Source organism: Mchenga conophoros, linkage group LG4 (genome assembly GCF_057382185.1).
Source record: "Mchenga conophoros isolate Kocher_MC1m ecotype Shallow Benthic linkage group LG4, M_conophoros_male_GT1.1, whole genome shotgun sequence".
NCBI lineage: Eukaryota > Metazoa > Chordata > Actinopteri > Cichliformes > Cichlidae > Mchenga > Mchenga conophoros.
The window spans coordinates 8,050,065-8,067,185 of record NC_140529.1 but is presented as its reverse complement, the minus strand read 5'-3'; the positions used below and the strand labels follow the sequence as shown (position 1 = coordinate 8,067,185).

The 17,121-nt window shown below is 41.9% G+C and overlaps 1 protein-coding gene and 2 long non-coding RNA genes across 3 annotated transcripts; 1 reads left to right on the top strand and 2 right to left on the bottom strand.

The window, feature by feature from the left end:
- Positions 1 to 968: 968 nt before the first annotated feature.
- On the bottom strand, positions 969 to 2,266 carry LOC146575469 (uncharacterized). The gene is made up of 3 exons (XR_014892133.1): positions 1,945 to 2,266; positions 1,737 to 1,847; positions 969 to 1,250 (listed from the first exon to the last, which is right to left on the bottom strand). It is a non-coding gene; the product is annotated as an uncharacterized LOC146575469 (long non-coding RNA).
- Positions 2,267 to 13,525: 11,259 nt separating this feature from the next.
- On the top strand, positions 13,526 to 14,127 carry LOC146575468 (uncharacterized). Its single transcript, XR_014892130.1, has 3 exons — positions 13,526 to 13,651; positions 13,737 to 13,848; positions 13,929 to 14,127. It is a non-coding gene; the product is annotated as an uncharacterized LOC146575468 (long non-coding RNA).
- A 246-nt stretch (positions 14,128 to 14,373) lies between these two features.
- Positions 14,374 to 15,781, bottom strand: LOC146575467 (uncharacterized). The gene is made up of 5 exons (XM_085270184.1): positions 15,589 to 15,781; positions 14,967 to 15,028; positions 14,828 to 14,890; positions 14,684 to 14,743; positions 14,374 to 14,601 (listed from the first exon to the last, which is right to left on the bottom strand). The coding sequence occupies exons 1-5, from the start codon at positions 15,779 to 15,781 to the stop codon at positions 14,374 to 14,376; spliced, it is 606 nt and encodes a 201-aa protein (XP_085126310.1).
- Between the last annotated feature and the right edge of the window lie 1,340 nt (positions 15,782 to 17,121).

Sequence of the window (17,121 nt, the reverse complement as noted above, 5' to 3'; positions counted from 1 at the left end):
TTACACATTTTCTGGCAGAAAAAACTATTTTTTGGCATTACTGTGTCTGAAGGATTCTTAGAACAGCGTTCATCTGATTTCTGAACAAGGTAAGCTTACATTTAAAATACTGAGGTTTTAGTTACTGAGTTAATACATGATATAGCTAACTGTCTGGATCAAAAGGATTTTTTTTTCAATGTTAAACATTTTCAAAAATGTCCAAGAAAAAAGTTTCTAAAGCACTTTAAAACATGTAGCACACTGGACTAAAGTGCTGTACAGTACATGGGTTAAATACTCAGACTCAATTTAATAAACTCACAAATTCAATAGCTCCATCTTAAAAACAATAATTCCAGAAAATATGAAAGTGTAGATTGGTGGAGAACTTGGGGGAGGGGTTGCTCCTGGCTGTATATATAGTTCAGAAATCACATTTTGCTCCATCATAATCAGTGTGTTGTTTTTTTTTTTAGATGCCTCAAAAGCCATCTGTAGACAAGGTATCCATTTTTGCAGTTCTTTGCAATTCAAAAGAGGCCATAGTCCAAAATGGCAAAATAGCCACTCCAGCTGCATCAGTCTGGAAAGAGCTGAGTCAGCAGCTAGAAGACAAGATGTCAGCAAAGGCCCTGTACACTTTTGTGAAGCTAAATAGACACAACATCTGGTCAGCTTTGGAAATCAGTGATCAGGAAAGTAATAGTGAAGGAGAGTTAGATTCACATTGCATTTCTCCTGGACAAGAAAACTGTCAAGCTTTTGAACTAGAAGTCTCTTTTGAGGACTGGGTTAAATTTACTCCTGAAAAGGTTGAATACAATGACAAGTTTTCTCCTACCCAAAAAAGGGAATACACAATTTTGAAACCTGGCACTTGGACTCATATCATCAACGATCTTATATGGAAGAAGATCAAAAATACATGTACACTTGTGTTCCGTAGAGCAAAGGTCCATCCAACTGTCAACAATAAATATCTGGACATCAGAGGCGACTGTAAGGAGTGTCATGGCCAGTTAGAAATGTCATGTGACAGACAGCCAGCAATTAATAGTCCAATGGTGCTCCAGTGTTTCATGAGAAATACAGATTTCTCCCTGCACACTGGCCACTCCAAGCGGTTCATGTCTGGAAACCTGTGTGAACAGATCGCTAAAGAGCTGTGTGAGGGCAGAATGGAACCAGCTGTATGGAGGTCAGCGAGGGCAGCAGATCTGATGGATGTTGGAGATCCTGAGCCAAGCCACCTTCCAAATTTGGCCACTCTGCGAAAAGCCAAACAAGAGAGAAAAGACTTGGAATTAGGAGATAAGGACCCCATTGCATCTCTGCAATTGTTAAAATATAGTGTTCCTCACAGTGGTAGCATCCGAGATATTGGACTGGACAAGTTTTTCTGTCACTACTGGAGTCAAACACAGATGCATGTTTATAAGACATTGTCAAAAAAATCTCCCCCAACTGTGTGTTTTGATGCAACCGGTTCAGTTGTGAAAAAACTGCTGAGACCAAATGGCAAATCTGGCCATATCTTCCTTTATCAAGGTATTCTGAAAGAAAACAATTGCCCCAGTATCCCAGTGGTGCAAATGCTGTCAGAGAAACATGATGTTAATGCCATCGCAAACTGGTTGACAGAATGGATTCGTGCAGGTGCACCTGTGCCAAAGGAAGCTGTGAGTGACTTTTCTCTGGCAATTCTGGGAGCTCTGGTCAAGGCTTTCACTCCTCATCCTGATCTGAAGTCCTACCTTAATGAATGCTTTCATGTCCTTCTTGGAACCCAGTCTGCCAAACTCCCCCCTTGTTATATCAGGGTTGATGTTGCGCACTGCATCAAGATGATATGCCAGTGGGACTGCCTGAAGAAGAAAACACATCGTGTTAAAGATTTCTTTGTCAGGTCATTAGCAAAACTTCTTCAGTCTCAATGTTTGGACCATGCAAAACAGCTCCTACATGCTATCACTGTTGTGGCCCTCAGTGAGGCAGAAGGTGATGACAGTTCTGGAGCCCCTCTTCCTTCAGAAAGGTGCAAGAAATACTTGAAAGCCCAAATTGCTCAAGACTCCATCATCATTCCAGATGAACAGACGGAGGAAAGTGAGAGAGTGGATTCAGTGGATGAGATCCAGACTGACCTACGACAGTGGGTAACAGAAATATGTGAGGAGAGCAGGTCACTTGCTGCAGCAAACGGGGATAGAGATAATATTCACTTTCTCCCTGAGATTATTCCTCATATAATAAGACTGGCAAGTTACTTGCCACTCTGGACAGGAATAATGGTCCCTCTCTTCCAAAGCACCAGCATCACAGCAAGTTCAGCCACTGTTGAAGCTGAGTTCAAAAACATAAAACATGGCCTTTTCAAACATGACAACTTGCCTCTTCGAGTCGATCGCTTCATTGCTCGTCATCTTTCATTCATCGAGGGAAATATGCGGATTTGTTCTGCAAAAGAAAAGGTCAAAGATGAGCCAACAGTGGGATCACTGAAAGTCACAGATGCCAATTCTGGATCCATGACGACTCACAATGCAGAAGACAAAATAAAAATGGATGCTCACCCGTTTGTGGGATCTGATGCTGCCACAAACATTCTTCCGGCTGATGGGGATGCAGTTGAGAACTGGAGGGGCCTAGCTGTTCCACCCAAAAAAAGGAAGAGGACTTCCTACCTCTCTTCATGTACCGAATGGCTCCATGCAGATGAAACCTTTGGGGCCAAAAGAGTGAAAGTGGGATTATTAAAAAATGGAAACCTCCATCAGCCTATTCGATTAGGGGAATCGACAATCTCTGTGCTCAATACCTGTGCATTTGATGCATTTTTTCAGTGCTTATGTTGTGCCTTCTGTGACAGCTCCACATTTCAAAATGCTGTTCTGAAAGACAGTGAAAACCCAGTCCTGCAGCTGGTGAAAGCCATTGCCACAGATGGTGTGACCCAACAAACCTACAGGAGGAGAGCAGAGCTGCTTAGTGTAATGTTTGAAGCTGTCTCGTTGAGGTCTGCTGCGATCCAAATCGATGCTCAGTGCAATATCTCCGCTGTAATTGCTAAGACAATGAGGAACATCTCAAGTGTTTATTTTACCAAACACTGCTCCTCACAGCACTGCTACCTCAGCAAAGGGATGACAAGGGAAGTGCCATTTGTTTCTCCTGCCATCTCTGTCCTCAAAGAGTCTGGTATGGCTCATCTTGGCACTGCTGTGGAAGCAGGACTTGGCCTACCTGAGTCTACCTGCCTCAGGCCACTCTCCAATCCATCGCTGTGTCCATCAGAATTCAAAACAGAAGACAGCACCACAGGAAATGAGCTCTGTGCAGGGACAGTTACTCACAGCTACAACATTGGAGATATCGTGTGGATTGATACTGACCTTGCAAACCAAACAGAATTTCCACTGAATGAATTTCCCTCCAACCTGGTTCTCCAAGGAAAGTCGTTCACTTTGAGGGCATTAATTGCTTTCCACGGAAAGATGACCACTGATGGTTTGGGGCATTACACTGCATACTGCAGGAGAGCTCCATGTGTGTGGGAGTGCTATGATGACCTGGGAAATGGAGTGACAGGAGCATCTGAAAAGAAAAAAATACAACCCCATGCTGTGTTATACACAGTATAATGAGTGCTGCCTGCATTTTTCTGTTTTATTTGGTTCATTACAGTTACATGTGTTCAAATGGCTAGTGTGTGTTATTAGTAAGTTCAGTTTTGCACATAAAGTTAAAGTTCTAAATTAAAAATCTTTTAACACTCTTTTCTTTGTCAGTCTGATGCATATTTGCTTTTACACACCCAGTCACCTTCACCCGTAGCCTTGAAAGTACCCGTTCCATTTTTCTGTCAATAATTTTTCTGTTAAAGGGTTCTGTTAAAACTGTTAACAGAACCCTTTCTTGTTGTCTTTATAATAAAAAAATGACTTACTTGGTCTTACAAGAGCCACAGTGGAGGGGCCGGAGAGCCACATGTTGCTTTAGAGCCGCAGGTTGAAGATCCCTCGCCTAGGTGCTGTGGAATATTCACTTTTCTACACGTAGGTAACAACCTATCAAAGCAAACACTTCATTTTTTCTGAGACAGCTACATTAATAATAATGAACATATATAATTCAAAACAAAATAATAGAGGCCAACTGGGTATGTAAAAAATAATAATAATTTAGGTATACGTGAATCACTTCACATGAAACTCAGTTTTGCCACAGAAAAAATAAAAACTTTAGCCTACCTTGTGTACATTTCTGCACTAGTAACAAAAGAAATATCGACCTTTCCGCTGAATAAATTGTGTTACTAAAGTGTAAACTAATAAAAGTTAATATGCAGCAAGCCTAGAAAAAGTGCAAAACTCCACAGCTGCTGAAACTCACTGCCACAGACACTGGTGTTATACAGTGTAGGCCGTAATAATTAAAATCATTATATCTCAGATACTGTAGCAGCACAAACGCTAATTTTACCTGCACAAATCTGCACAAACGTAGCACTAAAAAAAGTAGACCATTTTGGTTTGTTTTGGAGCAGTCTGGGGGGATGGTGACCTTTGAATGACCTATAAAATAAAGTTTAATATCTCGGAAACTGTAGCAGCACAAACGCTAATTTTACCTGCACAAATCTGCACAAACGTAGCACTAAAAAAGTAGACCATTTTGGTTTGTTTTGGAGCAGTCTGGGGGGATGGTGATGTCATCAGCAAAAAATATAACTTTTAATATCTCGGAAACCGTAGCAGCACAAATGCTAATTTTACCTGCACAAATCTGCACAAACGTAGCACTAAAAAAGTCGACCATTTTGGTTTGTTTTGGAGCAGTCTGGGGGGATGGTGACCTTTGAATGACCTATAAAATAATGTTTAATATCTCAAAAACCGTAGCAGCACAAACGCTAATTTTACCTGCACAAATCTGCCCAAACGTAGCACTAACCGCTCCGCCTATTTGCCTTTACGTTTCAAGTGGGTGGGGGGTCAGCTTCACTCTGCTGTGAAACTGTTGGGAAGACGACGTTTGAGAAACGTGAACATTTTTTTTCTGCTGTAAATCTGCAGATTCTGACAGGAATCTGCAAGTATCCTTTGAAGCACTGCTCTTCTCTAAAACAGCAATAAGGATAATTATCAGGACATATGTAAACAGCAAAATAAATTCATAACTTAAAGGCAAAATTGCGAAACGTAAAGTCCAAAACAAGTCTTTATATTACGGGCCATCAGTCAAACAATACTTTTTGGTCTGGGTATGGGTGCCAGAAAATGCAATATATTTTAATAAAATATATGAAATCTGTGAGGTGGGTAGTATAAGTTTTAACTTTTAAGAGTAGTTTTACTTGTAAAAGTAACAGTTCACTACTACATTGAGCAACAGTTGATTACTTATGACAATTTATAAAGGATCACTCATTTATGTAATAGTAATCATTTAAAAATTTGTTACATAAAAAAACCAATACAAGTAAAGTGAGTTTAAATACATAGGGATACCGATTACTGGAAGCAGGAAAGATGTGGGTAATTAGGAGAAAACAGAGAGACTGAAGGAAAACAACACAAAATGTTCATCACACTTATGATCAAACGGTTACTTGCATAATTCTTTAGGCGACTACTTTTTGTCCAGCTCTGTATATACGTTTGAGCCATTCAAATGCACGTTTTTTTTTCCTTTCAATTTTTCATAATTAACAGATCATAGTATGCTTGCCAGAATTGATGGTCGACGACGCCCTGAAGGATGACAGAGTGCCAGCCTTTGCAGTTAAAATAATTACAGTGATTGTCCTCAGGAGCAGTGATGGGAATGTGACTCTCATCTATTGCTGCGGCACACCCATCGCTGTCTGAAGCCTTCAATAACTTGTATCGGGTCATCTCCTTGAGGCCATTTAATGTAAATGGTAAATGGCCTGTATTTATATAGCGCTTTACTAGTCCTTAAGGACCCCAAAGCGCTTTACATATCCAGTCATCCACCCATTCACACACACATTCACACACTGGTGATGGCAAGCTATTGTAGCCACAGCCACCCTGGGGCGCACTGACAGAGGCGAGGCTGCCGGACACTGGCGCCACCGGGCCCTCTGACCACCACCAGTAGGCAACGGGTGAAGTGTCTTGCCCAAGGACACAACGACTGAGACTGTCCAAGCCGGGGCTCGAACCGGCAACCTTCCGATTAGTATTTAGTATTATTTAGTATTTATTTATTTATTGTCATTGTCAAGAACAATGAAATTGCGTTTGGGGCTTCCATACAACCCAAAAAAAGAAGAAAATAATAAATACCCCTTAAAACCCAAGTGTACATATTTAACCCAGTGTGACTCCAATGCAATAAGACAATCCTTAGCAATAATGTTCGTAGAAATTCAGACAAAGACCTGAGAAACATGACAAAATACAACAATGCAACCCATTCAATATTATTGTACTGTGAGATATGATATCAGATATGATAGTTATCTATTTAAGAAATTACAAGGCGAACTGCCAACTCTTCAGCCACGATCGCCCCGTACAATGTACTCAGGCATGAGGACATAGCGGACTGCAAAGCAGAATTCATGGACGGTGGAACAAACTGTGGATTTGGCAACTCTGAACAGGTTTGACATGGTCTAATAACATGCGTCTGTTGCCAGCCAATACAGCCCGACTCCAACGCGGTTGCTCACAGGTATGGATTGGCGGAGATGAGTATCCTGTCTAAGCACTCTAGCTGAAAGGCGCTGACAGAGATATTCAAGTGTTTGTCTTGACATCCTGAAATTGTGGATGAACTCCGTGTCAGTGAAGCCTCTCACATCCCAATCCCACCACTACTGGTTCTGACTCCGTGTCCATATATACCTCTGCACGGAGGTAGCAGCCACTGCTCCAAACAAGGCCATTGTTAAAGCACTGACTCTTTTTTCTCAGTGTCCTCCTTTCTCTGATTAATTTGTCAACATTCTGTCGGTTATGACTGCATAAATTGACAAACTGCTGCAACAACACCTACTCGCTCTGTAGCCGCCATTTTTACTTCCGTAAACAGAGCGTGTTGTGCGTGATGTCTTCTTTTGCGCATGCGGGTCGCTTTGAGGGCCGTGAACCGTTCACACTACAGCACATTTGCTGTCGCATTTTATTTGTAGTGTGAACAAGCAGACAAAAAAAAAAATCGGATTTGATCAAAAAGAATCAGAATTGAGCATTAAGACCTGCAGTGTGAACGTAGCCATAGAGACAAAATACCGTTTCTGTTAATCTGACTATCTTCAGGTTTTACAGCTTACATATATACACGCAGTGTCCCTCCATTTAGAAAGGCAGAGGCGTAACGGTGTGATTATTTTACATGTAGTTGCTTTTTCCCCCCCTGTGTATCAATATTCAACATTGCAATCAAATCAAAAAATGCCTCTGTGCAAAATGGGTTTAAAAACATAAACTGTAGGACACCGTTTGTCCGTGATTTAGACAGGGGGAACAAATCATGGCAGGATCAGCCTGATATTATTTGTATCCCACTGTAGCTTTACTGTATAAAGAGCTAACATCTCCAAAATGTCAGGAGTAGTTAGTCATTACAACAAGTGTTGTAAATCAAGAATGTGGGATACTGTTTGTGAAAATAAAATAAACAATAAATGCAAAGGTGAATCAAATAGACCAATATGGCAAGGCCGGGATGGTCCATTTGGTAAAGTAAATCCGTTGGGCATCTTTCTTTGCCTTTAGACAATAATTCTGATGGCAAACGGGACAGGCGGGGGGGAATGGTCACGCAAAGTGGAGCGTGGAAATGGGGCTTTTGAAAATCAGTCTTTTAAATTGAAATTTGAAAACTTTTTTTGAAATGGAGGTTTTTAAAAAGCATTTTCAAAAATAGCCTTTTTAAGTTGGAATTAAAAAATGGTTTTTGTAATGAGATATTTAGAAAAACATTTTGAAAATCAGTTTTTTAAATTTGAAAATGGTTTTTGAAATGAGGTTTTTAAAAAGCATTTTTTAAAAATCACTTTTTTAATGTGGAATTCAAAAATGAATTTACAAACGGAGTATTTATTCTACAATTCATTATTTAATCAAAATTGTTTTATCTCGATGCGCGTGGCTCTCAACTGATGTCGATGGAAATGTAAAGTTTCTCTGGGCAGCTGCAAATAGCTGCTAATAAACAAAAAACATCAGAAAGCAAAGAGGTAGAACCCATACTTTCTGATGTACTAATTACATTTACTAAGTCAGAGCCTAACTACTTTTGCTGCCCCTTGTGTCTTTAGGTTTGATTAGTCCCAGCTGTGTTTCCACCTGTTCCCAATCCTTCCGTTAATCCTGCCTGTTTATTTTAGGCTACGTCCACACGTACACGGGTATTTTTAAAAACTGAGATTTTCTGGGGGTTTTTTGTTTTTTTTAATCCTGTCCACGCATGCAGTTTTGAAAAAAATATCTCCACATGTAAACACTAAAAACAAAATGTTGCCCAATCACAAGTCTTAAAGCCTAGGAGGGAAAGACTAAACGTGTTTGTGCCCTCACAAAACCTTAAGTTTCTGGAAAGGCAGCTAATTTTGTGTTACTTTTTAAGTGCCTTCATCATTTCGAATGTTAATAACTAAAGAAAGTATTTTAGTTGGTGTAGACTCACAACTTAGGAATGAACAAAATACATACAGCATTCATAATTTTATTTTTTTTAAATAATTTACAAAGCCAACTGGATTTGGGTTATGAGAGCATCTGTGTAGAACAGCGGTCCCCAACCCCCGGGTCTCTGACCGGTACCGGTCCGTGAGTCGTTTGGTACCGGGCCACGAGAGTAGAGGCTCAGGTGTGAAATGTATGGTTTTTATTGGTTTTTCAGCGTTATTTTGTTATTGTTTTTATCGTTAACTCTGTTTTCCTGGGTCTTTTCACGTGTGTTATGATTAAATGTTGTTTTTTTCGGTACCGGTACTACTTTTATTTTGTTGTATTTATCCGCAACACCTTAAAGGCCGGTCCGTGAAAATATTGGCGGGCATAAACCGGTCCGTGGCGCAAAAAAGGTTGGGGACCGCTGGTGTAGAATGTAGAAGCCACGTCCGAAGTTTTAAGATTACTTTTCCGTGTTCCGAATCCTGCATTTGGGTTCTTCCTTCTGTCTGCCACAGCACACACTTTAACAATTTCAGTCCTTCATTAACAAAAATGATTTTTTGAATTTTCATTTTTTTACTGTTTCATTCTTATGTTGCAGAAAACACAATCTAGTTGCACCTGAATACAATTAGCAGGTCATTAGCAACACTCTTGACTGCATGCTGAGGTGGCAATTCAGCCATTTAATTTATGTTACAGCAGCTCATGAGTGAACATGGTGCAATAAAAGTACCTTTTTTTTCTTTTCTTTTTTTTTAAACACTTACATTTACTTAAATTTACTTGAGTAGGGGTAGGATTAGGGGTTGCCACTTCATATTTACAATTTGGTGGTGAAACGATTGCAGGTATAATTAATTGGTTTGCTTACTGCAATGTGTAGGACCTTCTGTGACAAACTACTGGTTTGTATTTATGGGAGATAGTGTTACAGCCCTCGCAGGACCCTCTCCTGAAATTGTCCCCGTGTAGGTGTGTCCTGCCATCTCTCCTGCCTTAGGTGCCACCTTGTTTTATTCAGCTGACTCCCATCAGCAATTAAGAGTACTTAAGGCCAGAGAAAGGCGAGCTCTCGTGCTAGAGAGTCTTGACCTGTGTGTGTGTGTGGTGGTTGAGTGCGCCTGCTCTGTGGAGAGGAGTCTGTTTAGGGTTTTTCTTCCCTCCCCCCCTTTTTTCCTTCCCCTTCTTTCTTTAAAAGGTGATAGTGGCTTGTCAGTCTGTTTTTGCTTATTTTAGGAAACTCAAATTTAACCATTTTGCTTCCCTGTCTCCTCTTCCATCCTGGATACCTTTTTTGTTGTTTTCCCTCATCCCCTGGACCTCTTTAGGGGAATGCAAGTCAGGTCAAAGCTTTCTGGACAGAAAACATAATTCAATTATATCCAAAGCATAATTATTGCATTTGTTTTTAAATATTTTCACATTACAGATAACATTCAGTAGGAATTTTTCTACTTCTACACATCACTGAATGCATGTTTTCCATGCATAATTTTGATAGACTTGCCTCTTTAATAATACAAAACATTAACCTTTTGATCTTGATTTCTATTTCTGATATTCTTGTTTTGCAAACATTTTTCATCTTCTCATCCTGCCACAAAAACATAACCCTCACCCACCCACAAATGTTTCATGTTGACCAGGTTCCCCATCCAAGTAGTCCTTGTGTAACATTTGTCTAGCTCAGGGGTCAGCAACCTTTAAGACCCAAAGAGCCATTTGTACCCGGTTTGCACGGAATAGAAAACACTGGGAGCCGCAAATACTTTTTGACATCTAAAATGAAGAATAACACTGCACACTGTTTGTTTTTACCTTTATGCTTTGTATAAAAAAACTATAGTGTGTTGCTTATGAAATCCATGAAAGGCTACAAAGTAAATTAAATTTTATTTATCTAATGAACACATTTTGAATGCTTTAAAAAATTATAACAAAAATTAAAAACATCCAGTTGAAGGTCTCTTTTAAATGAATTGAGAAGCTGAACTTATCCATGTAGCAAACAAAAACTGATCCTTATATTGCCTTTGGGCTTTCGGAGCGTGTAGAGCCTTGACCTGAATTTTAAAAATAATTGGAAAAAAGCACTATGCTCCTAAAAAAAATGAATAATATTCGCAAAATATCTGCATAAATATTTATTTTACCTGGTTAATGTGTATGGCGGGGCGTGGCCTGCAGTGCTGCTGCAGGAGAGGTGGTCGCACCTGAGCGTCATCCGCAATCACGACTCGCCGCCTTAAAGTCTGTGCTCTCTGCTGTTGTGTTATGTGTCGGGCTGTGTGCTGGAAAGCTAAAGCCAGCTGCATGTGTGAAAAGTGGTCAATAAAGAGAAGCTGAAAAGGATGTTCATGCAAACATCATTGGGTCTGCCGTGGTTTGCAATGGGACTCCTGCTCAACCTCTGCGCACAGCGTCGACAGACAGTACGATGTCACTTTCGTCTTTACGTAGGACTGTAAGCTGTCGTCTGTGAGGTGTGAGCGGTTTTTGTTTCGACAATCCACAAATTAGGCATGGTAGGCCGCTCTCGTCAGAAGTAAATGCAAATAAATCTACCCAGGCATCATTAAATCTTCTTCAGATAATTTTCTTTTTTTTACATTTCTCCATACTGAAAGTCTCGATAAATGCACGTCGTTTCGGCAGATATACCGGCTTCTGCGAGTGTGACTGAAAAATAACTTAAAAATCATTTTATTATTTTGAGCGATGAAAAATAATAAAGTATCATTTTTTTTCAATTTCAAGATCATGATAATCCTTTCATTTAGAACTAAAAGTTAAAAAAGAAATAGCACAAATAAAATACACTTCAGCTAAATACTTTTACAGTTTTCCCAAACCACGGAGCCGCAGTATAAACACTAAAGAGCCGCATGCAGGTTGCCGACCCCTGGTATAGCTACACAGCCTGCATCTAACGGTTCTTTAAAGACTGTTTGTATTAACCATGCTTTTCAGTTTCATTTCATAAACACAACACTGTATGCATTTCCAACTCCTTATTACAATTCTTTTCATATAAATACGTCACATTAGAAAACCCTTTAAACTGCTGTTCAACCCCCCCCCTCCCATTTCTAATCTAGAATTCCATTTTTTTTTTTTTTAAACATTCTCAACACACAAACCAAAAATACTTCCATATTCCCACTGACTTTTTTTTTTTGTGTGTAATAATAGGAACTCGTTTCCTTCCTCACTGCCGAACACTGAGGGAGGGGGGTAGAAGAAAAACATGTAGCAGCCAGAACGTAACAGGGGAACAAAACAGTCAGGTCAAACCTTTCTTTGGACACAATTTAGCATCTGTTTGGAAAAAAAATGATTGATTTTACTTGTAAATACATAAAAACACTAATGGCTTCTAAAACCTAAAGCAATATCAATTCTGATGGCTGCACAAATTCTAACCTCCCGTTCTATTGTTATAAGCCCCACATTTGTTGAGCTCCTCTTAAGGTTAGTCACAGGAGCCAGGGGATGTAAAAGATCCTCAGCTTTTACAAGAACGTCTTCTGCAAAAAGACGGGCAGGTGCCTTGAAAAACTGGGTCCATGCAGTGATGTCTGTCTTTAGGGGGAGCTTTATCTCTTAGTTCCTGCCCCTTAATTATATAGGAGACCCCCACTTTGGAGAAACTCATCAGACATGTTATTTTCACTACAATCTCCCCATCGGTGATGGCTGCCACTTTACTACACTTTGTAATAAGTGGTTTAACCACTTCCTCTTTCGGGTCCTAGGTGAACACCTTCACCTGGTTGCACATTTTCAAAGTATTTCTCTGAAAATATAAACTCTCACAGAGTAGGACCCAAATGCAGGACTCTCTGGTATGAATATTCATCCTTGAATCGTGTGTGTGTGTGTGTGTGTGTGTCCGTGTGTGTGTCTGCTCCCAGTGATAGTGATCTGTTTCCGCTCCCTTTGTTACCAAATACTGTGTTGCTTGCTTTGTCCCCTCATGTCAATGATCCTGCTGGAAACCACAGAAACGGCCATTAGAAACTTTTCACCAGTGGCAAACAAACACTTTCAAACATCTAAGCTCACGGACTACACTTGCAGATTCTCACAATCCAGCATTGACGGAAGCTCAGCCACTCTAAGTAGCTCCACAGGTGCAGCAGGTCCCGGAATCCACAGAAACCAGGGCCCTGTTTCAGGAAGCCAGTTTAGTGGGAAAAACTGAGTAAGTATACCCTGAGTTAACAAACTCTGGGTTTTCGGTTTCACAAAGCGAGTTCAGCTGCAGCCTGAGTGAGTCACTATGACGACACACGCCGTGAAGCTAACCTGCCCCCTAGCAGGTTTACCACAACTAACCCTGACTGTCTCCGCCTCTTTGTCGGAAACCTGACAGTAGGAAGTCTCAGACATGGCGTGTCCCTTCCTTGAAGAGCCGGTAGATATCGAAGCCCAAATTCTCCGCAGAGCTCTCCGCCGGGAGAGAGTGATTCGAGCGCGTCTGGACATCTTATCATTACCTGATGATTTCCTGTGCGAACGTTACCGTTTCTCAGCACAATCAATAAGTTATTTGGATAACATCCTCAGGCCATATATTACGCATGTGACACATCGCGGACATGCGCTCAGTCCATTACATATTCTTTGTACCGCACTCCGTTTCTTTGCAAACGGGAGCTTCCTGTACAATATCGGTGACGCTGAGCACGTTTCCAAGGCTACAGTCTGTCGGGCAGTCAGGAATGTCACAGTAGCACTGAAACGTCTCCTGCACTCATTTGTGGTGTTCCCCGGTCACAGACCCACAAGATTCATCAAAGAGGGATGCCACAAAATTGCAGGTATCAGGAGGACCTAAACGTAATGTATGATGTGGTGATACTTGAACTACTACTTAAATGGTACATAAATTTACAGGGTTCCCAGGCGTGATTGGCTGTATAGATGGCACCCACATCCCAATCATTGCACCCTCAGCAAATGAAGGAGACTTTGTGAACAGGAAGTCTTTCCACAGCATCAATGTACAGGTACATAATTCCCTGTAGCATTTCACACCAACAAGTGATGGCATCATGGTAACGGATGCTAATATGTGTTCTCTGCACTGTGTAGATCATATGTGATGCTGCCAACATCATCACAAATGTGGAAGCCAAGTGGCCAGGCTCTGTCCATGACTCACGGATCTTCCGAGAATGTACACTGAGCAACAGATTTGGACATGGTGGGTCGAAGTAACTGTGAAATATACAGAGACCAATTGCCACAGGGACGTTTGCACTGACATGTATTCTTCTGTCCTAGGAGAGTTCACTGGCCACCTGCTCGGTGATAGGGGGTACCCATGTCTACCCTATTTGCTCACCCCTTACCCTGACCCTGAACCGGGCCCACAGCAGCGTTATAATCTGGCCCATTGCAGGACACGGGCCAGAGTTGAGATGACCATCGGAATGCTCAAGGCCCGGTTCCAGTGCCTTCGTGGACTCAGAGTCACCCCAGAAAGGGCATGTGACATTATTGTGGCATGTGTGATCCTACACAACATTGCCACGATTAGAGGTGAACAGTGTCCAGCTGAACCAGACGACAGCAGTGATCCACATGATGAACATCCTGACCCACCCACGAACGTACAGGATGGAAGAGCAGTCAGAGACACCATATGCCACAACCATTTCCTGTGACCCGGCAACCCAACATGTCACGAGACAAATACACAGATACTGTGGTCAACTTGTTTTATTGCTCACCCTGTATGTCCTGTGCACAATGAATAAATGCGAATATTAGTATGTTGTACAAACACTGACATGATTCGTCCATCTATGATCACTCCACCCACCCTTAACTGTTGTTCCAGCAGTACAATCTCCAGCTTCGACTTCTGGATCTGCAGCTGGAGGTGCACCATTTCCATATCACACTTCCTTATCCTCCTGGCCAGATATGTTCTATACAGCTGCTTCACAGGGAGCTATTGCAACAAAGGACATAGCATTGGCATCCATAGTACATGCCTACTTAGGTTGGTTGTGAATGTGTGCTGGACAACCCACTGCGGAAAGCTTCGTTGTAGGAGTGGCTGGACCCTCTTCTTCCTCATTTGCAGCATCACTCTGCCGGGGACATAGTAGGTCCATGGTGTCATCATAGTGCCACATTGTAGTCAGTTGTTATATTTTCCACTGTACGCTGTATACCTCATAGTGTGGCACTGATGCGGCCTCCTCTGTAGCAGCTGTCACTGTGTCGTCATCATGTGCCTGTGGTGGAGACATTTAACAACATTGCTGTTCCACTGTTGACACATGTAGTCTGTGGAGTATTACGAGTACTCACAACTGCATGTCGGTCTGGCTCAACAGGGGGCTGCACCAGATGCAGTACACCATCACCGTCAACTGGGGGAATATGGGGTTCATACAGGTCACTCATGACTTATGTGGGCGCAAATGGCAATTACCAGACATACCAATCACCATACACCTCATTGTCAGTATGCTCTCGGAGACAACCGACACTGAGGGAAGGCAAAATCAGTAGGTGTCAGGGTGGGAACGCCTTTATGAGCTCTATGTTGCATTGAGGTATATGTTCATATGTTACACTCATTGGGGAGGGTACGGAATGTACTACTCGCTCTGTCTCTGGGAACAGGGAGCTCACCCTGTGGGAGGTTAACACACACACACACACACACGTATGCAAAATTAACGGACACCGCTATGCACATAATAAAGACGTACCACTGCAGCTCGGTGTGTGTGAGTCTCTCCCTGGGCCCTCACCCGTGCAGCACGTTAACAGTTCCCAAGTGTCTCAGTGTTGTCTATTCACCTAACTGTTTGATGACTGTCATTCTCTGTCAGTAGGACAGTAACTGCACTGCGACATAGTTCATTTTGGTCATGGTGACTGTGCAGAATGGATGTGTGCACGCCATGTATTGTTTTGGATTTACCCCTTATGTAGGCACTTGTGTCTTGCGGGGTTATTGACTCAGAGGATGTCCCCGCAGAGATGCCTTCAGCCACAGGGCGCCCACTGTTTTGGCTGAGGGCCAACTGCTCAGCCTCTGTGAGTGGTGGTGGTGGAGGACCCCCACCTGTTTTTCGGGCCTCCGCTTTTTTTCTGTTGGCTGTGACAGCACACATTTGAGCATACAGAGTAAGCAAGTATGTACTTGTAATGTGCTCAGATAGTTTCAATAAGTGCTCACAGAGGGGAAATTACTGTGGCCTCTAACTGCAATTGATCTACATAGGACACACAGACCAAGCACTATGGCTCATGATACAATTACACCTCACCTGTTTGGACTATGTTCTTGTATTTCATTTTTACTTGCTGCCAGGTACGTTTGGGGCCTGTTGGGTTGCACCTGCGCTCACATCACATATTAATATGTAGCACAGGACAAATGGGGTAACATATAATGACATAACGTGTTAAATGGGTGGGAATCCCTAGATCAATGTTTAAATTAACACTCACGCATTGACTCTGTCGGCTATGTTTTGCCATGCATGCTCCCTTTCCTTTGCAGCTGCGGCTGTGTTACTTTTTTTTCTGCATGATGTGCATGCTGTCGGCATATGCTGCCATCAGAATTTCCGCCTCGAGCGCTGTGAAATACGTCGCCCGCGCCTTCTTTCCCTCCGTCTCCATGGTGACTCGCTTAATCTGTGCTCCGCTTATCAGGGCTTTATGTATCCTCGTCCGCGCGCTTCACTTGGGGTTAAAGCAACTCCGCCTTGATTGAACTAATTGTTATCAGCCTTTCTGGAACGGAATATTCCGAGTTGGACAGTTCGGGGTTACTCAACCCCGAGTATCGTTTTTCACTCTGAGTTTTCTAAACCGGCTTCCTGAAACAGGGCCCTGGACACCAACACGCACAGACGCATACCTGTTTTCATGATATATCAGTATGAATGACAAACATGTGACAAATGGGTACATGCTTTTCCGAAGGTCCTAGAGGCATGGGAATCACAAAGTGTGACCTATGCGTCCAGTAACACGCCCATGTGTTGAGATTTTGGCTAGGGCTCTCTTGCTTGTTTAAACTAAAAACAGACCCAGGAAAGGACTGAGCAACTTACGACCAATGCAATAGACTTAAAGACAAATTTAAAATTAAATGAAAGTAAAGTTAATTTTAACTGATACAGCATTCCACCTGAACCTGCATTTTATAGTGCTATCTATTCATTTTTCTTTTTAATGCTATCATCCTGTTGTTGATGTAGTACTTTACGGCAACCCAGTCTCTGCCTTTCAGAGCTGCCGGCTCTGCTTGGAGGCAGGAGTCACATACCTTTTTTACCTGGTACTTTGCAGCTTGTTATGAAATGAAACGTGTGCCGCTCAACAGCCTTCACTTCATCATTTGTCCACTTGCTTCTCACCTTCCCAGCTGTCATAAATGGAAACAAAAAACATCTGCGAAACAACAAATGCGAAAGTAAGAAAGACAATATTCTAGTTAATA

Bases quoted from the DNA above. Each gene is read 5' to 3' on its own strand.
- LOC146575467 (XM_085270184.1), bottom strand. From the start codon at position 15,781: ATGTGTGCTGTCACAGCCAACAGAAAAAAAGCGGAGGCCCGAAAAACA. The intron at 14,744-14,827 runs GTATACAGCGTA...TGTCCCCGGCAG, and splicing joins CATCAGTGCCACACTATGAG to AGTGATGCTGCAAATGAGGA. The intron at 14,602-14,683 runs GTGGGTTGTCCA...TTGTTGCAATAG, and splicing joins CTACAACGAAGCTTTCCGCA to CTCCCTGTGAAGCAGCTGTA.